The following is a 21,591-nucleotide window of genomic DNA, read 5'->3' on the forward strand; positions in this document are numbered from 1 at the left end:
GAGAGGGTGCAGCCAGTATAAGGATCCAAGATGGCGGCCACTCAAGGGGGAGGAGTCGGTTTTTCCCGGTCTCCTCTCTTTACCTGTCAATATTTGATTGATTGATTGTATAGGCTTATAACAAAAGATGATTTTGTAGGAATAAAGACCATAATATAAAGTGAAAATTATTATTGACAAATTTATTCTAAACGTAATTAAACTAATTGCAGTTAACATACACAATAAAAATGTCTGCAGACAAAACCCCAATTAATTAAAAATACAAAAATTATATATATATATATACAAATTAATTTTACAAATTTACTTAAGATAACCGTAAGGGGTTGTGGTGTAATCTGGGAAAACTCTTACTTTATCGACGACGGCTTGATATGTTTTAGTTTGATCAATAGTAATTAAAGTGTGATTAGGTAAACGTCGGATTTGAGGGCCAATGGGTACTTGTACCGAGTTCATTTCTGGTTTACCATCGTTGTTTACGCCTAACAACTTTTTCATTATATCGAAATTTACATGGTTTTCTGTTGACGAATTTAAATAAAATCCTTTAACTTTAATTATGTTAGTGATTTTTTCTGTTGCGGGGTCGTAAATATTCATGGAGTAATTTTTTGCTCCTGCGCTTCCAAACTCACAAATATAGGCGTCTTTGCCGTATGGTTCTAACTCATTCTTTAACTCACCAAGATAATCTCCTGTGGGTAGTATAGGGGCTCCATCTGGCGAGAGGTAGATAAGGCTGTCCGTATTCATATAAAAACATAAGTCTCCCACCATCTCGAGATGTTTTAAAAGATGAAGGCGTGCCATAGTCGTAGTATAGCATGCTATAACCACGTTTGTATGTTTGTGAGCTATCTCGTTTTCTGCAATGTCAGTTGATTTGACTAGAATAGTATCATCGTTTAATGTTAATAGACTTTTAACCTCTTTGTCTGGGTTAAGAAGTAGTTCGTACAGGGTTTTTGCGTCTTTTATTATATCTGTTGAGGTGTGTCTCGTGTTTTGTCCAAACTTCCCCCAAAAAGAGTTAAGCATGAGTTTACATGCAATTAAAATCTAGGGATTGTTCTTCTATACAGTCTTCGCAAACAGAGATACTGACGCATAAGATAGCTTGATGTTCATACGCCCCCAGCTTCTCTTGACATATTTTTGTTTGTATACATTCCACATCAAAGAAAACATACATTAGTTCCGGTATATTACGACGAGGTTTTTTCGAGGGGATAACGCTGGGGTTTTTGTCCTTTATCACTTGAATGTAGCATAAATGATCGCTGGGTTGATGTTTTCCACATACTTGACAAAAAATGTCTCCACAAGTATGGTTAGTCTTACGGTCTGCGAAATCAATTGTTTTAAAACAGTTTTTACAAAGGTAGAGCCTCTCACAAAGAGGTTTTTTGTTACCAGTTGGAACCAAGTGACTGTTATAACAGTCGTCGCCCCAGAATTTTCGCAAGCATGACCCACATGTTTTTTCATTACCGTGACAAACTGTTGGACGCATACATTTAAAACAAAAGTCGTTGCATTTGTGTGATTGAATACGCCAGTAGGGAGTGAGACACTTCTCACAAAAGTACTCGTGACTAAAAAGAGGCTTTAAATTGGTAATAACGTTATAATGATTATTCTCACTAAGTAGAAAGAGGCGTGGTCTGGTATCACTAGGTTCGTTTTCGCCTAATATTAAAATTGGGACTCTATTTTCGAATTTATAGACAAGGATGGAGTAAGCCGATAAATATAGTTTAAATTTCTGGAACGAATCGGGTGTCCCGCATTCGTCTAAGGCGACTCCTGCCTTACGACATAGCTCTAAAGCGGCTGTTTTTTGCATTTTGTTGTGAGGACCTGGTCTGGCTATGGCGATGTAATGAGCTTTTAACTCTTTGCTGTTTTTATTGTTCATGTAGTCACGATGAGAAATAGCTACACAGAGAGAACGAGCTAAGCACAGATTATCGGTACTCGTAATCTGACGAATTCCTCTCCTATCTTTAGAGAAAATATTGAAGGGTTTAAGATGACGACGATTAGACCTGCCGTATCCTTGAGGAATTCTCACTATATGGAATATTATTTTTACGGGACCTTGAAAAAAGTGTTCAATTTCGTCGTCGTAAAGCAGTTCGGCTAGTTGGTCAAAGAGGATAGAGGGATCTACTTGGTCTAGTCTTTTAAAGGATAAATCTAATTCACACCTGCAATTTACACCTAGGCTTCTCAATGTTATTTGAACGTAATCTGTTGCTCGATAATCGCGTAACACATGTTCCGTAATGGTACATATACTATCTACGGGATCGTCAGTAATGTTTAGAACTAATTTTCTACCGTACATATTAAATTGTTCAAAGAATTTTTCGCTCTGTTCCAAGATTTCGCAATAAGGGACATCCTGAATAGGTGAAGGTGGGCACCCGCCACCCCATTGATCGTACGCATCGGCCTCGGCTTCTTCCGAGTCCACGAGAGACTACTCAAAAGGGTCGTTTTGTTGACATTCCTGATTCAAAAATGCCGCCATCTCTATATCGTATTGTGGGTTGCTGAAATCGGCGATTAAGGTTTCTCCCTGGTTAGTGGGTATTAATTCATTCCGTCGACTTTCTATGCCATCGGCGTAAGAAATATTTAGAGGTCTAGGAATTAAGTTACTTAGATGGTTTAGTTGGTCTATTGTATGGCAGTCTTCCGGTGTTCTAGGGACGGTTTTCATGTACGCGATAATATCCAGGAAAGTTTCGATTATATTTCAACCACCATTTGCAATAAACCGGGGTAAAGTTGAGGGTACATTAGCAGGGTTGATTTGTAAATAGGCACATAGGAAAAAATAAAACTTGTATAGTGAAGTTAGGGGCCAAGGCCTATTTACAGCTAATTCATCCAAATTCCAGCGAAGTGATTCAGGATCCATCTTGATGTTACGAGATCTAAAGTTCGAATGCGATATTCTGTTTTTCTCTCGTTATTTTATACTAAATTTCTCTAGGCTTATTAGCAGGGGAGGGGGGTGGAGGGTTACGTAAGCTTTTATTGACCAAAAGGGGGATTAGGTACGTTCACCTTTTGTGTTTAAACACGTCTAATATTGTTTGTCAATCAACAATAGATGACATAAGATTGACATCCGATTGATCTTACGAGGTGTCAAATGGTAACAAAAGGTTGAATTTACAATAAATTTTATAATTCAACAAAATGATTATAATAAAAGAGCTGATGCGTCATTCCATTAACGCGGTTTTAACGACATTACATGAAGATGTATTGTTAAGAAAGTATTTCTTCAATCAATCAAATATTGACAGGTTAGGGTTGTCTCTATTAATAGATTAATAGGTCAATTTTACTATTGTATAATTTATTTACTCGTAAGTTGTTATGAAGTCAAGTACACAAAAAGGATGTCGAGAATCGGTACGCGACAATTTGGTCTCGCCGTTATGGTCTCGCCAATTTGGTCTCACCGATTTGGTCTCACCGTTTTGGTCTCGCCGTTTTGGTCTCGGAACAAATGGGTCTCGGGACAATTGGGTCTTGGGACAAATGGGTCTCGGGACAAATGGGTCTCGGGACAATTGGGTCATGGGGACAAATGGGTCTCGGGTCAAATTGGGTCTCGGGACAATTGGGTCTCGGGACAAATGGGTCTCGGGATCTAACCCAACCCAACATTGTTTGGGGGTAAGAAGATTATTTATATGAGTATTAAAACCCGCCTCTTACCACGAACAATTTATTAGCAATAATTGAAATATTTTGGAAAAGGTGTCAGATAATTAATAGGAGAATATTTTGGAAAAGGTGTCAGATAATTAATAGGAGAATATTTTGGAATAGGTGTCAGATAATTAATAGGAGAATATTTTGGAAAAGGTGGCAGCTAATTAATTGGAGAATATTTTGGAAAAGGTGGCAGCTAATTAGTAGGAGAATGTTTTGGAAAAGGTGGTAGCTAAATAGTAGGAGAATGTTTTGGAAAAGGTGGCAGCTAATTAATAGGAGAATATTTAGGAAAAGGTGGCAGCTAATTAGTAGGATAATGTTTGGAAAAGGTGGCAGCTAATTAGTAGGAGAATGTTTGGAAAAGGTGGCAGCTAATTAGTAGGAGAATGTTTTGGAAAAGGTCTTAGCTAATTAGTAGGAGAATGTTTTGGAAAAGGTGGCAGCTAATTAATAGCAGAATATTTTGGAAAAGGTGGCAGCTAATTAATTGGAGAATATTATGGAAAAAGTGGCAGCTAACTATTAGGAGAATATTTTGGAAAAGGTGGCAGCTAATTAGTAGGAGAATGTTTTGGAAAAGGTGGTAGCTAAATAGTAGGAGAATGTTTTGGAAAAGGTGGCAGCTAATTAATAGCAGAATATTTTGGAAAAGGTGGCAGCTAATTAATAGAATATTTTGGAAAAGGTGGCAGCTAATTAATAGGAGAATATTTAGGAAAAGGTGGCAGCTAATTAATAGGAGAATATTTAGGAAAAGGTGGCAGCTAATTAATTGGAGAATATTTTGGAAAAGGTGGTAGCTAACTATTTGGAGAATATATTGGAAAAGGTGGCAGCTAATTAGTAGGAGAATGTTTTGGAAAAGGTGGTAGATTATTAGTAGGAGAATGTTTTGGAAAAGGTGGCAGCCAATTAATTGGAGAATATTTTGGGAAAGGTGGCAGCTAACTATTAGGAGAATATTTTGGAAAAGGTGGCAGCTAACTATTAGGAGAATATTTTGGAAAAGGTGGCAGCTAATTAATTGGAGTATATTTTGGAAAAGGTGGCAGCTAACTATTAGGAGAATGTTTTGGAAAAGGTGGCAGCTAATTAGTAGGAGAATGTTTTGGAAAAGGTCTTAGCTAATTAGTAGGAGAATGTTTTGGAAAAGGTGGCAGCTAATTAATAGCAGAATATTTTGGAAAAGGTGGCAGCTAATTAAATAGGAGAATATTTAGGAAAAGGTGGCAGCTAACTATTAGGAGAATATTTTGGAAAAGGTGGCAGCTAATTAGTAGGAATGTTTTGGAAAAGGTGGTAGCTAAATAGTAGGAGAATGTTTTGGAAAAGGTGGCAGCTAATTAATAGCAGAATATTTTGGAAAAGGTGGCAGCTAATTAATAGGAGAATATTTGGTGGCAACGAATTATTGGGACCATTGCTTTGGAAAAGGAGTCAGTTAATTAGGTAACCAAATAATCACGATACCAAATAGTCCCGAGACCAAATAATCACGATACCAAATAGTCCCGAAACCAAATAATCACGATACCAAATAGTCCCGAGACCAAATAATCACGATACCAAATAGTCCCGAGACCAAATAATCACGATACCAAATAGTCCCGAGACCAGATAATCACGATACCAAATAGTCCCGAGACCAAATAGTACCGAGACCAATTCGGTGAGACCAATTAGTCCCGCGACCAAATCGGCGAGACCAATTCGGCGAGACCAAATTGTCCTGCTCCGGTCGAGAATACGTCAGATCTTCGGACGTGCTTAAACAAGTCTAATATTGTTTGTCTGTCAACAATAGGTGACAAAAGATTGACGTCTGATTGATTTTAAGAGGTGTCAAATGGTAACAAAAGGATGAGTCATCAATTGATTTTATAATTCAACAAAGGAAAAAGCTTATTTCGTCATTTCTTGGGTTTTTACGAAAATAGACGAAGATGTAAGAAAAATACTTCTTCAATCAATCAAATATTGACAGGTCCATTTAAGGAAGAGTAATAGATAAATAGGTCAAGTTTACTATTGTACAATTTATTTACTCGTCAGCTGCTATCGGAGTCAAGTACACGTCAGATCTCGAAGATTAATCCCCAAAAACTACCTATTTTTAGCTTCATGACTTTGATCAAATGCTAAGAATTTTTCTATTATCGTTCAATGGGTGTGGAATGACGTGACAAAGGTCTCCATTTCCTAATTTCCTGAAAACCTTAACGTTTGTTTTGGCATTGTCCGCAACCACTCTTAAAACTGTGAAGCCACATTCCTCAACGGCTTTCATTACTTGAAGTAATATTTTATGCTGGTCGTCTGAATCCAAATTGGCAGTGAAAAAATAGCCAACGGGCAACCTGAAGTTCGTTGTTAGTCCTTGAAATACAAAGCAAAGTAAATGAGTTGCTTATTTTGATCCAATGCCCTCATCAACAGAGAGTGTGGTATCGCCAAAAAACCGATCAAGAGTTTTGTCATAGACTAGTTTTGATTTAATAGCCATTTCGTCTGGTATCAAAGAACCTAGCCGTTCATGTTCGTTCTTTAACTTGGCTGATTCCTTTAAGAGTCTCTCTTTCACCAACGATGTCACACCTTCCTCACCAGTGGAATGGCCAATGAACCTCTATAATGTGACTCGGTGTGGCAGATGCAAAATGTCAAGCTCTCTCATGAAACAGTACGCTGCTGGTGACTTTTTAAATAAAAGGCAACAAATTCGAAGCGTCGACTCTTCGTAAGGTGGACTCTTTTTGCCATATGCGCGAATTTGTTCAGTTAAAAAATTGGCTCGAATGTTATCTTTACAAATAGATACTTCGTTGATTTTTTTAAATTGCCTATAATCTTTTCCCATCTCTCCCTTCCGGTATTTTTTCACTATAACATTGGGATCATCCAGCCTCTTCTCCAAGACTTTTATTTTATTCTTGAGTTTGTAGTTAGCTCTCCCAACCTTCTGAATAAGTGTCTTTGGGCGCCTAGACCTGACACAAGGACTTGTTTGTGTTGATGCATCTTTAAGAGTGGTGGTAATAGGAACATTTCTTTTTCTCTTCAATAGGAACATTTCCTTTCTCTTCAATAGGAACATTAATCAGATCTTGCTTGAAGACATGATTTTTTTTCTTTGTTAGGAACATTAGTCAGATCTTGCTTGAAAACATGAATTTCATCTTTGTTAGGAACATTAGTCAGATCTTGCTTGAAAACATGAATTTCATCTTTGTTAGGAACATCAATCATACTTGAATTGAGAACAAATACATCTTCTCATTAGGAACAGCTTTGGGAGAGTGATGATTTTCTTCATCCAGAGATATGTCAAAATTTGGCAATGGTGGTACATTGTATGGCAAGATTAGACTTGATGCGAAAATGTCTCGATTACTAACTTTAATTTCATTTGTAATCTCTGGAGTAGAGTGAAGAATAGCTTTCTGGCGATAGTGTTTATTTTTGTCCTCCAGGGATACGTCAAAATTTTCAGTTGTAAAATTGATGGAGCATGTGATGAGAGCGTCACTTAGATTTCTCCTAGAACCATAAAATTTATTTAATTGACAATTTCCAATTGATGACAATGGAGTTGAGTCACAGCGATTACGGTTTTTCGCAACCATGGCTGGTGAGCTTTCAGTTTCGTTCAAAATTACTGGAACCGCAAATGGCAATAATCTTCTTTTAGATTTAGAGGATACACTGAAATCAGTGTTTTTAAAATGTTTCCTGCAAATTCTGGTATCATTATTTATTAGTTTTTCATAAATTTTTGTATCCTCATCTACTGTAATCCCGTATATAAAACATATCCATTTGCTTCTCAACTCTTTATCGCTCGGAAAAGAGTGAAAACTAACATTTTCATTTTCGTGACTTTCAACTAGTCCTCTCTTTTTCTTCTTTCGATTACATTCATTGCAAGCTGGCACGATGCATTTGACCATTTTTAACTAATACAAATATATTCCAGATCTAAGAAATTTGCAGAGAATTACACTGAAATAAAAAATAAATATACTGCCTTTAGCATCAGCCTCTGATAATATAAATTGCTAGGCCTTGGCTATAATAAAGTTGTCAAAGCCAAACAACTACAAAACCACTTAATATCGTGTTTTAAGCATGGTTTTCACTTGACCTAAAAAACCAAGGCTTAACAGATAAACTGAACACTGCGCTAATTGCGGCCCATCCATTGTTTTTCTTTTTTTGCAATCTTTGTTTCTAATATCATACAGATACAATAAACCTTCCAGCATTGAACTTCGGCATTTTCAGGGATTTTATTAGTAACTGACTCGATTAGGATCGAAATAAATAAAAAGATGGCGGACCGCCGACGGCCTCTTCCGAACACGCGTGGTCGAAAATGACGTCACGACTCTAGCTTATTGCTGATTGGCTCCCGCAGAGCGTTATCGTTGAACGCGGCCGAAAAAATAGAAAGATAATATCGTCACACTCAACGTAATTTCTGTCCAGCGTAAATATGTTTTTTTTCGGTTGTCGCTTGACGTCGGGCGAAAAGTCGTGATTTACGCTAAGTGAAAACCATGCTTTAATGAAATGGTGATTTAAATTAAAGTTATTTTAAAGATATTCGATATAATTTATACAATTTGAAATTTTCTTTAGCTTACCTATAATTTCGAGCCAACACAACTCATCTCGTCCATGCCCCGTTGAAAAAGACAATGGAGGGTCCGTTATGCCGCGAAAACATTTCAAATATAAAAAAGTGAGAAAGAAGTGCGCCTCTGTTGGCCAATGTGGGCGAATTAAAGGAACCAGAAAATATATATTTTAGAGCAGGGTGCTCAGGCTTTCTATCTCTCTCGTAGGCATTGGCAACAGGCTACAAGCATCGACTCGATTCGTGGTTTTCGACTTCGTTTTTTCGCGGCCCTGCGCGCTGATACAGGCTCGTTCCTACGGTATTCAGGCCCGTTTACAGAAGCGCGTGAATTTCGAGCTGACTCTGAGAGTAGATGCCGGGGCGTTTGTTCTCTCTTGCACGAAACGTGCGCTCTGAGCAAAACATTTCCTCTCATTTTTACCTTTGGTGAAGTTTTTGTTCACATACTCGCGAGTCGGAGAGAGATTGCGCATCTCCAGGAGAGAAAAAAGTAAACAACTAAAATGGCAGTTTTCAGCCGAATGACTTTCAATCTTCTTTTGAAGAAGAATTTCTTATTAATTAAGAAGAAAAGTTTGTCTCAATTAAGAATGAAACAGAAGCTAGAACGCAGGTGGTGGGTACACCCTATATGGCTGGATAGAAAAACTGAAGGCTATTTTCATACTCTGGTGAGTTTAGATTCAGAATAAATTTAGCCAAGGCTTAACTTTATATACTACAATTTAATGGTGGATGTTTACTTCAAAGCTGCAAAATATGCGGCTACATGACCACATGTATTTTAAAAACTTCACACGAATGTCGCCACAATCATTCGATCAACTGGTACTGTTGTTGGAATGCAGACTTAAAAAGTACCCCTATCTAGAGAGCCCCTTTCGCCAGCTCATCGACTGGCAATCACACTACGGTAGTATATTGTTTTGTACTCTGACGGTTATAATCCCAAACAAGTGTATTTGTTAAACCTGGATTCATATAGCTTTTTGGCTACCGGAAACAGTTTTATGAGCATGGCCTATGGTTTTAGAATAGGTAAATCTACTGTCCATTGCGTAATTAAGGAAACCTATCTATCTGAAGGTGGGTACAAGAAAAAACATTCGTACATTTGCATAACTGCCTTGAGAAACGGACTAAGCGTAATTCCTGGGCCCCGACACAAGAATGTTGGGGTGATGCTGCATACGAATTTAGTCGACAGTGGCAATTCCCAAATTGTTGCGGTGCTGAGGACGGGAATTTTGTCACCATTCAGCCATGGACCGGTAACTTAAGAGGACCCGAATTCGGTAGCCTTCCACTGTACAAAAATTTCTACCTCGAGTTTCAATCAGCTCGAGGGAATAAAGGGGGGAACTATCATCGTCCAAAGCCCTTGATACCACGTGACTACCGAAATACGCTGATTTTATAGTAACGTCACCGTGTTCGTGAATCGTGATGTCAAGTTGTCAACAGTCAGGAGCATCGCTGTATAATAGCGTTTTAATGTTTAATTAACGTTAATAGTTTTAAAAATTATCTGGTGTTAGTTCAGGGCTTTATTTAATTTCCTAAAAATGCCACCAAACAAGCGAAGTATGTACTCATTGTGTCATAACAACACTAATGTCGCTAAGCCTCTGTCCGTGTATCCAAATTTTATACCATTTCCTCGACCAAGAAACGAACTTTTAAGATGTAAACAATGGATTTTGGCTTACGGAAGGTTTGACAACCAATTAGAAATTGAGAAAGTATGGAAAAAAAACCTATTATATATGTGAGGAACATTTTGTCGGAGGTAAAGGACCTACCACTGAATACCCAAACCCAATACCTTTTGAAGAAATGCCGGAAAGCAAAAACCTTTCAAGATGTTATACTTTGCATTTGCAAATATTTTTTCCGACCCAAAGGCTATATAACCATGCTTTTAATTTAATTATAGAATCAGTCACGACCATTATCTCAATCTATTAATTCGCAAAGCAGTGAATCTGACTTTAGTATCTTGAATGTTACATCTAACGTTTCAAGACTGGTTGAAGATGGTGGTAGTGCGACAGATATTTTGGAATCTGAAATAGTCATGCCTGACGACGAAGGGAAAGCATTAGATTCCATCAATTCAGTCAACAATAATAGTGAGAATTATGCTATTAACGACTATCAAGGGGTCTTAAATTCAACCATGATTGATACGTTAAATGTGTGTATTAGTCTGTTATTTGTTAAAGTTAATAAGGCTAATCTTAAAATGAATTTTTTAGACTGAGTTTCATAAACACCACTTTGAAATACTGGGTTTTCAGGATGAGAGCATTCTAAATTCACATACTAGTGTTGATAGTACTAATGTGGGTATTAATTTAGTTATTCTTTTTTCAATAATAAGATCTTATCTAATTTTGACGAAGTCAGACTTAATAATTATTCCATATTTTCCCTTACAGACCGGATTTACTAATCAAGCTAATTTTCAAACTCTTTCTGGGAAATTGATTCCTAAAAATTGGCTCTTAATTACCACGGAAAATGGCATTGTATTAACAATTTTAAATGTTCCCAAGGGACTTATTGCCAAATCATTCAGTTTAAATGATCTTGAGAATCGTGGCACGATAAAGATTAACGGAAAGGCTATCACAGAAAATACCAGTTAGTCAAATCGCTGCCTGATATCACGAATGTGGATGACCTGTTCAAAGTTCTTGAAACTGTAAATTCGTTTCCCTTCTGCTCCGGAATTTCTCAAAATGAAGTTCTAAAACATTTTGAAACTAAGGTACATTAACATATTTGATGACGCTTTTCATTCTAATTCTTGCGAAACTGTTTTAAGTCATCAAAAAAAACAGAACATATTTAACATTGAAACGAAAAGTTTGTGCCATTCTTGCACAAATTATCGTAGACTTTTAATAAACAGTAAAATTCGACAGAGGAAAAGCAAATCGTCAAAACCAATTGAGAAGAGAATGTCATATTTACCACGTGGGGACTTAGCCAAGAAATTGAAAACTCAAACCCAAAGAGGGATAAGCCTTAGAAAGAAAGCTAAGAAAATCAAGAGAAGGTTTAAGAATGATACCAAGGAGTGCGGCCAGTTTTTTCAAGACAAAGATAATCAATTTATTGTAGATCAACTAGAACGGCAAAAAAATCTCTTGCCGAAAAATTCTATGAAGAGGCTTTTTGTTGAACAACAATTGGCTATAATGAAAATTTAAAACAAAAGGCAACGCCGGTGGCATCCTAAAATCATTAAATTTGCTATTCATCTTTACAAGAAATCCGCATCAGCTTACAATGCTATAGCTGCAAGTGGGATGTTTGAGTTGCCATCAAAGAGAACTTTGTATAATCATAGCTCTCACGTTGGACTTAACTCAGGATTTACTGAAGAAAGTTTAATACAGGCAGCTGAAATGATTCAAAAAGCTTGCCCCGAAGAACACCAGCGATATGTTTCTGTCATTTTAGACGAAATGAAGACCAGATAGGATATAATTTATCGAGCAAGTACGGGCGAGTTGGTTGGATTTAGTAACTTGGATGATACTGGAAATGAAATTTTGAAAGTTAGAAATGAAAACGACGATTTACCTGAAGTAGCAACACACGTCCTTCAAATAATGATCCGAAGTATTACTGGCAATTTCAAGTTTCCACTTGCATATTTTCCCTGCAAAGAAATGAACACAGATAGCCTGCATCGAATAATTTCTGATGCTATATCAAAACTTGAATTTTATGGAATTAAAGTATTGAGCTTTATAGGTGACGGTGCAAGTACCAACCGAAAAATGTTTCGCAATTTTGTCCAAGATGGGTTTAAATGGAAAATGTATACGCCTGTGATGAAGAAAGGGACGTCTTTTTCATATGTGATCCCCCATTTTTTGAAAACAGCGAGAAACGGGGTTAGCAACAGCAACTTTCACACAAAAACCTAATACCTTCTCAAAAATGGACTACCAATCCTGTGGACCCACATACTAAATTTGTACGAGTTGGACTATCAACGCACTATAAAACTTGTCCCAAAACTCACTCGGGACCATGTTTATTTGGATTCGCACTCTAGGATGAGAGTGAGTCTTGCTGCTCAAGTTTTTAGTGAGTCAGTGGCGAATGCATTAGAACTAGAATTCGGAGAGACATGTCGTGAATCGGCGAAATTAGCCAAAATCATGAACAAATTTTTCAACTGCATGAACGCGCGAAATTTTAAAGAGGGAATATTCAAGAGAAATCCAAACTTGCTCCCATTCTATGACGAAAATGATGAAAGATTAGAGGTACGAAAATATTTATTTAAATTACTATAAATTTTAATTAAAATTCTTTTTTAGTGGCTTGAAGGACCCTTTCTGCAGTATTTCAGGGAATGGGAAATTGAAGTTGACAACTTGCCCAAATCCGTTAAAGCGGCTGAAAGAAAGAAGATGACACTAAGCCGTGAGACTGTTGAGGGATTTCAGATGACAGGTAAAAAATGGATCTCATAGGTGGGACTGGTTAGTATTTAATGGAGTTAAATTTTATTCGACTATTTCAGCCAAATCAATTCCAGCAATAGTTCGGTTTTTATTCCGAAAAAATGCAAAGTTTGTTCTTACTAATCATCTAAATCAGGATTGTTTAGAACAAGAATTTGGTAAACAACGGGGTTCATGCGGAAGTAACACTAACCCCGATGTTTTGCATTTTGCTCAATATGTTGATCGTTTTAAAGATTTGGATGAAATTATAAAAGCCCCACAAACTTGTAATACCCAAATTGATAAATAAATCAAAACCTTTCGTAAAATTTCAAAACGAGGAACTTTAATTGTAACATCTAAATCTTAGTTAAGAATAAAAACCAGTATTGACTATTTTTTGTTGAGATCGTTTTCCTAAGCTTGGCTTAGTATCAGAATGAGCACTTTAAATGTATCATAGAAGATATGACTGACATTTCGGAGCGTTTTCTAAACTAAGTATATATCACATCCATTGTGGACTATTCCTTTTATTTTGAGAGGCAGGGTTAGGTCTTTTTAACAATACTTTTTAACAATTTTTTTTCCAGCTGCAGTTTTTTTCCCCTTAATTTGTTCCAACCCCTTTCGCAAGCTTGCCTGCGATCTTTGGTTCTCTTTTTTTCCCCAAAATATTTGGCACGTAAATATAGCTGTAATCCATTGCCTCTTAATTTTTGATAGCTTTCAATCAACATTTTTAAAATGACACCTTCCTTTTCAATTGGCACTTTCGCATGAATTAGTAAATTATGCCAACTTTGTTTGACTTCGTCATTTGTAAGTACTTTATCCCTCGCATTTTCTCTCCTTCTAGCATTTTTTTCAATTAGAGCTAAGCCATTGTAGTATGAGTCAACCATATTGTCTATCCTCTGAAAAAAAAGGAATTTGTCCTTTCGAACGTAAAGAAGACCACCTCGATTATTAGTTGTAACCCAATTAGTTATTTTTAAATTAGGTAGCTCTTCGGTTACATTCTTCCTTATTTCATCTCCGGACCCCTTGATTGCTAGACTTTCTCTGAGATTATAATTTAACACAGCCCTATTCTTGCACACTGAATTAACAGTCGAGCCAGAAACATAGTATAAAATTTGAAGTTTTCTTAGAGTTTCTTTTGTATCAATTTTTGCAGAAACAGCTGTGGTCTTCTTAGTGTCCAACTCCCTTTTAGCTCCGGCTTCTCCTCTTTCTAAATATAATTCTTAATTATTTAGAAGTATACGAAGAAGCTCCCCAGCACAATATTTTCTCAGATTATAAGTAAGGGTCATAAAGATCTAGGACAACAATTAATTAGGTTTTAAATACACAAACATTAACTTAAAATGTCTTACTGGTGGAGTGATGGAAGATAAAAATGATATTGCTTAGTTAAGTAACTGCTCATTAGATTGAAGAAGCTGTGCCTCGGTCCAAGAACCTTTAGATTCTCTGATTGTAATACCGCTGAGAGCCTCATACCCTTCTTCCCAGTTGGCTACCTTTTCTTCACGAATCACACTGCAAATCTCTTCAATAACGAGCCTAAGCTTTTCATAATATTTGGCAGATTTTCCCAATTAGGACAATTTTTTAAAAAACTTTCTATAAGAACATCTTGAAACTCTTGTTTTGAAATTCCTATTATTGATTGAATTGAAGGTTAGGCTGTGATTTGAATTAGACTTTCTAAGAAACAAGTACTTACTTGGCTTGGGGCCTCCTACTGTTTTTTTATTTTTTTCTTCTCTGGAGATTTCAAAATAGTTTCATTTTCTTGCACAAGAACATATGGTTTCTGGAATTTTGCACTATTTATGTATTTATTTATGGATACGCCAGTACTAGAATTTTCTTTCCCAGGTTGAGAAACGCTTAGTTTTAAATCAACGTTTTCATCTATTTCTAATTGTTCGATTTGATTTTCTGGCCTGTAAATATTACAGTTTAAAATAACGTATCATTCATACAAGAGGGAAAAAACCAAAGGAAAAAACATTAAAAATGAAATGGAAAACAGCCGAGGCTTAACATTTTTCGCTATAAATAACAACATTTAGGCTTATATAACTGTTTTAAATATACTAAAATTGGTTTAAAATTATATCGTGGTACAACATCTTAACATTACCCACCTTTTTGTGTAAGAATGATCCTTGTGAGTAACATTTTTCTGTCCTTTTTATGTTTTGATCCACTCTAAGCGACTTAAACACGCGCGCCATTTTGAATTTGCTTGGATGACCTTGTACGATGATACTGTCTGATTGCTATACAAGGCTAGAAAATTTCAAGCTTAGCCGGTCCTCTTAAGTCACCGGTCCATGTAACAATTTTGAGAAAGCTCTATCATCCTTGCTCTACAACGTAACCGAGAGTTAAGAGAACAAAGGATAATAAATTTGAATAATCAGAATTATGTTTACAAAGGTCTTCTCAAATATGCGCCGCTTCCCCAGTGAAGGTGAAAAGCTACTATACAGTGGTCTAGAGCTCCCTACATTCTCCTATTTCCAAACAACCAATGAATCAAGATACATTAGTAACGTCAGTACGTGAAAAACAAGTTGGGCGGTATTTCGCGGCTAGTTTGAATTTCAAAATATCTAAAGTACTTTTCTTTATTTTAAACTTTTTAATTCGTTATATTTTTTGGCACACATAATTTTAGGCACATTTTTTTTACCTAAAACTGCCCTCATCTTGTACTAGTCGGAAAACATTGAGAGTATCACTTAAAATATTTTAAAGCTACGTCTAAAAGTTCAAATTCACATTCTTCTTGGACATTTTCCGGCAAGCGTTGAAATATTGTACCAATGTAGTCTGTGAATTTGCTCGTATCATCCTCAGGTTTACCATCTATTTGTCCAAAAATATGAAAGTAATTTAACTACTTTACATGTAAACCATAAATTGAATTGACATTTAATATCATACTTGTCTAATTTCGCTAATTCAGCCAGAATTGAAGCAGATTCATCGTCGAGGAGCCTTTTTTCCCTTTAACAAATCTTTTATTCATTGGTTCCTTGGAGGTTGCCGAATTGTAAACACGAAAATTCCTTGATGTAGGTGTCTCACTTGAACTTGAGCTCTCTACTGGTATTCCTGATGAGGTGTTGCCAGTAACTTCCGAATATGAAACACTTCCAGTAGCTCCTGAAGTATTAGCTTGTAGCGGAGAGCTATATTTGGGCCTTCACAAACAACATAATAACATTATAGGCTCACCCATTCAGGCACCAAATTTATATGAATTTAACCCTAGGCCTATATCCATCCTATTAAGATGGAGTCCCTTAGCTAGAGGGAGCTCTATTGCACTACTTGAGCGCCCCTTGTCTAGATAGGCGGAACTTGACATAAGGCAAAGTATATATAGCCTGAACAGCCTCAGGAACTAAGTTGTAGTTGTTAGTTAGTCCGTTGAGTACTCAAGAAGCTAGTCAGTGGGAATCCTATTCAACACTCGAGTGGCTAACACCTATCACCGGCAGTAAGAGACGGTCGACTCTCCGACCCTCTAACGGTTAAAGTTCGAATTAGTGAATTCCCGCGCGCCTCACTCTAGTCGCATACCGTTCTACAAGACACAAGACACAAGTTCACATGGCTCTTAATATCGCTGTAAGTGTTATATTAATTTAGTACGGACATTCCCTACTGGCGCTTCCCAAATTAAATACTCTACATTGTAAATAGCATAATCATTATATTACTAAAGTTAACTAACCCCATAAGCAAATATTTTTGTACCACAATACTAACCTAAACAGAACCTGCTTCAATAAAGAGATAGAATTTATGCCACCTAATTTTGTCTCATTATTTCTTACCCTCCGAACCTCAGCTTTTTAAGCGAATCGTTACAGGGGAGAAATAATTGGCGAGCTTGCCTGGACCACGGATATTTTCGTGTGTTAGGTTTGATTTAATTTAAATTTAAATTAATATATTGGATAGCCTAGGCTTAGAGCCATTTTAGGCTTATCGGTTAGTGCGGATCTTTCCCCTCCGATAAACCAGTTTGAACTCGTTAGACAATGTGGCGTAGTAGGAATAATGCAGCCCCGGATTCGGACAGCGAATCGGACGCTTCCCCCGTGTTGGCTGCGGGAGCTTGTCGCTCAAATAGGTTAGTTAACCAGAGAGACGCTAGGACTAGATCACGTGATCTTCGCCGTCTCGCCGCGAGACGCACTTTGGTAGAACAAAGCCCTGCACAAAGTGATCGTGATCTAGCCGCCTGTTTTAGTCAGTTACGCCTCTCTGATCCTATTACTTTATCTCAACCACAAACTATGAGTAATCCGCCCGTTACAGTAAGTCAAACTGGTTATCCATTTTCTTATATTAATCCTAATGTACCGCGAATTAGGTTTAGTACTATACAGACAGGTGTAAACCCCTTTTCGGTTGCGCCTTCACAACCAAGGCTTACCACTTATACGCATGCCAATGTTGGTGTGCCTAGCTCTTATGTGGCTGTTAACACTAGGCCTATGTCTGTTACTACTTCAGTGTTAGGACAACAGACTGTGGTTACCACAAGTAGTTATCCTTCCACTAATCCATTTGCTAACATACCTCCAATTTCAAACATTTCCTCAGTGTCAGGCCAACCTACAACTTCTGGTCCTTCACACTTTGTTCCTCAAGGAGCTTTACCAGTAGCGGGTCGGGGTTGAGTAGTTTCCTATGGACCTTTAAATTCCACCCCTTTTAATCCATTTTTGCCTGTTCCGGCACCAGATCCAGCATATGCCACGTTAAGTGCTAAACTTATGGAATTAACCGACTTTGTATCTACTTATGTAGCTTCTAGTGCCACAAACAATTTGAATGCTACTGCAGCTTCAAACATGTCACAAGGTACTAGGGTATTAAAACCAGATTTTAGATTTAACGGTAATTGTGCAGAAGCTGCCAATTTCCTGTATCAATTAGACGGTTTCCAATTGCTACATTCTTTAAATGACATGGATCTTTTAAGATTAATGCCTACTTTAATGGTGGATGGAGCAAGAGTATGGTATCGGCAGGAGAGGATGGAGGAGGAAATGTCTTTACTTAATTTTAAGCTAAGATTTCAGGCTTACTTCATGTCCGAAGATAAACAACGGTTTATGAGGACAGAATTAATTACTACTAAACAAAGTCAGGATGAAAGTGTGGTTTCATTTAATGAACGCATGCAAAATATGAATTTTTCATTACGTAATCTTATCAGGGAGTTGGAATTACTTCCCTTGTTAGAAGAAAACTTACGTCCTGACATTAGTTTATACTTACAAAGAAATTACAATACTATTTCTGAGTTAAGCATACATGCTCAGACACTAGAATCACGGCTTAGGGCTTGTCAAACTAGAGTAACCTCTAGTTCATCCAGAAGTAATAGTTTTCGAAGTATGACCGCAACTAGTCAGCACGTAGTCAGGATAAGCGAGCCACGTCTAGATCTAGTAGCTCTACAAAGCTAGTATGCCATGAATGTGGGAAGGCAGGACATATTAGACCTAATTGTCCGGATTCAAAGAGAAATAAACCTGTTTCTCCTAAATCCAAGGCATCGCAACCTAGTAAGAAGAAGAAGGTAAACTAGATAGCAAGAATGATAGCAGAGGGTCCCTTTCTTGCAATTTTAAAACCCCTCCTAATTCCTATATTTTAGCTTCTTCTAGTGTTTCCCCTCATACCAGCCTATCGTTTGCCTTGCCTTTAAAATTACTACTATACTACACATACTATTGATACAGGAGACAGTACGCCTATAAGTACCATTGCCTATAGATGCTCAGAAGCAAAAAGAGCAATCACTAAGGAACATATAGACAAAATGTTGAAGGCCGGACAAATACGTCCTTCCCGAAGCCCCTGGTCCTCCGGAATTTGCCTAGTACCTAAAAAGGAAGGTGGATGGAGATTCTGTATCTATTACAGACCTCTTAATAAGGTTACTAAATCAGATCCCTATCCTATTCCTAAGGTAGAAGACATTTTGTTAGGCCTAAATAAGCCAAAGTACATAACTTCGTTAGATATAATGAGTGGGTACTTTCAGGTCCTTATGGATCCTTCAAGACTGCCTTGCTTCCCCTTTTGGAAAGTACGAATTTGTGGTGATGCCCTTCGGCTTGTGCAATGCACCCACTACTTTCCAAAAACTTATGGATGAGGTGTTTAGGGATAAATCTAAATTTACTATATTTGTCTATTTAGATGACCTTATTGTTACTTCCCGTACTTGGAAAGAGAACCTTAACGCATTAAAATATGTTTTTCGACAATAAACTAAGGCTGGTCTTACTAAAATTGAAGATCCAACAACTGATGCGTAAAGAACTCAACTGGGAGAAGGCCTAGAACATCACCCCCTCTTTGAAGTTCTAGATGGTTTTGTATATCGCAAGCGTTACGGTACAAAACCTCGAAAAATATATTTGCCTAGTAGTTTACGACCCCAAGTCCTACATCTATATCACACCAATTTAACTGCTGGTCTTCGGGGAAGAGATAATACTGATTCCCTAATAAAATTCCATTTTTATTGGCCTTCCTTACGTAAGGATGTGTCCTTATTTGTAGCAACCTGTTTACCTTGTCAACATTATAAACATTATAAAGGGAGACATAGAAAAAGTACAGGATTAATGCATTCTACGGTAGTTGAAAGTCCTTGGGACTTTATTGATGACCTTTGACCTATAACTCTACTGCCATCATATATGGCGCGACAATATTATGTTTCCTACTAGTTGACATCATCACCGTCATGTGATGTTTGTCTTCGGTATCGTTTTTCCCCTCCTAAAGAAAGGAGTGTACTCGTAGGTCAGAAGTTAGACCCCATTATTATTTTGCAACAATTAAATCCTTTATTAAATCGCATTAATATGTCAAGAAACGAGTTTAGTCCTTTCGCTGAAATCCCTAATCTTTATTAAGCCTAACATTGTGGTAGCAGAGAGTGGTTACTGGTTAGTGCTAGAGTCAGACAGGCTAAGGCTTAGGGACAAGGATCAATCAAAGACTTGTTTGATCAAAACAAACACGCCAACAATGGCGGACATAGGCAACGCATTTTCGGCGGTACAAATAGCGAAGTTGGACTCGAAAAATTACCGCAACTGGAAATTTGAAATAGAAATGATATTGAGAGAAAGACATCTATGGGATATAAGAACTGGAGTTGAAGTTGAACCGACAATAGAAGCCTCTGACGCAGTAGAGCAGAGATTCAAAAGTAAGGCCTCAAAAACATTTTCAATCCTAGCTATGACGTTAGGCCAAGACTACAGAAGTCTACTAGATGGTATAAACAAGCCCAAAGCAGTATGGGACAAGATATAGGACATGTTTAAACCAAACTCTCGAGCCAGAATTGGAGTGCTGAGGAAGGAATTCTATTCAATAGAATATAAGTCTGAAGAGCCCATGTCAGCGATTGTTGATCGCTTACTCGTACGTAGACAGTTGATGGAAGCGGGAGAAAACATTCCAGATAAAGATTTGTGTTATATATTAATTGGATCCCCTCCTACTTCGTACGATTCGTTGGTACAAAACCTATATCAACTTGATGATGACGACTTCGTCTCACCATATTTAATGGACAAGTTAGAGGCAGAATATGGGCGCCAAATGCGGAAGGAAAAAGCACACGAATCAGTCAACGCTTTTACAACACAAGTAAAGACAACATCCCGTAAAGTTGATAAGAAGGCACCACATAGCAACAATTCTGATCACCAAGGAAACCCAAGGAACGAAAACTCAAAGAAACTGGCATTTCGGGGCAATTGTTATAATTGCGGCCGCGTAGCTCATAGAAGAACAGAATGTCGTTCAGAAAGAAAAGGAAAGGGCCATCGACCGACATTAATGGGCCCTAGAGAGGATGAAGAAGCAGGAGCGTTCTACGCAGCTGTCAATTATACCAGCAAAGCAACAAATAGTTGGCTATTTGACTCCGCTTCTTATGTAATGAACGATCTTGGTTTTCAAAGTTTACACCTCAGCGACAAAAAGTCTCACTTGGCGAGGGACAATCTATGGCTGAAAGAGTCGGAGATATCTGGATTAAAGAAAAGATTCGAGAGAAAATGAATACATTTCATCTGAAAAATGTTCTCTACACGCCACATATGGGGAAGAATTTAATCGCATCTCGATTGATAGATGAAGCTGGATATAAAATAGAAATATTCAAGATGAAAGGTACTGTCTATTTTCCACATGGCACCATGGCACTGAAAGCTACTCTTACGAAGTGTTTGTACACGATTGAAACGGAAATCATCCAGAAAGATGCCAAGAAGATACCAAAGAACGATTTAGAGGCAAATTACGTGAGTCAATCACCTAATGACGTTATAACGATAAGGCACCAGAGATTGGGACACGAAAATGAAGCAGACCTAAAATTCATGATAAATCATGACATGCTTCTTGGACTGAAGAAAAACAATGGACACCTAGAAACATGTTTCTCGTGCAAGACCGGTAAAAGTACCTTACAGTCTTTTAAACGCCTACAAACAGTGAGAAGTCAAGAGATATTACAACTAATTCACTCTGACGTCTGGGGTCCGGCTCCCATAACCTCGTTAGGGGGAGCAAACTATTATGTATCCTTCATAGACGATTATAGCAGACATACCACCGTGTACACGATAAAGACAAAAGACGAGGTTCTTCGTT

The 21,591-nt window shown here is 37.4% G+C and overlaps 1 protein-coding gene across 1 annotated transcript; it reads left to right on the forward strand.

The window, feature by feature from the left end:
- The first annotated feature begins 12,462 nt into the window (after nt 1-12,462).
- Nucleotides 12,463-13,209, forward strand: LOC149683465 (uncharacterized). Its single transcript, XM_089871282.1, has 3 exons — nt 12,463-12,675; nt 12,730-12,865; nt 12,936-13,209. The coding sequence occupies exons 1-3, from the start codon at nt 12,463-12,465 to the stop codon at nt 13,166-13,168; spliced, it is 582 nt and encodes a 193-aa protein (XP_089727408.1). The 3' UTR covers nt 13,169-13,209.
- The last annotated feature ends 8,382 nt before the right edge of the window (nt 13,210-21,591 follow it).

This window comes from Phalangium opilio, unplaced genomic scaffold (genome assembly GCF_054372755.1).
Source record: "Phalangium opilio isolate 3A_F unplaced genomic scaffold, DU_Popi_V2 ptg000037l_1, whole genome shotgun sequence".
Lineage (NCBI taxonomy): Eukaryota > Metazoa > Arthropoda > Arachnida > Opiliones > Phalangiidae > Phalangium > Phalangium opilio.

Coding starts and splice junctions, on each gene's coding strand:
- LOC149683465 (XM_089871282.1), top strand. CDS start 12,463: ATGAGAGTGAGTCTTGCTGCTCAAGTTTTTAGTGAGTCAGTGGCGAAT. Junction 12,676..12,729: donor AAAATGATGAAAGATTAGAG/GTACGAAAATAT, acceptor ATTCTTTTTTAG/TGGCTTGAAGGACCCTTTCT. Junction 12,866..12,935: donor TGAGGGATTTCAGATGACAG/GTAAAAAATGGA, acceptor CGACTATTTCAG/CCAAATCAATTCCAGCAATA.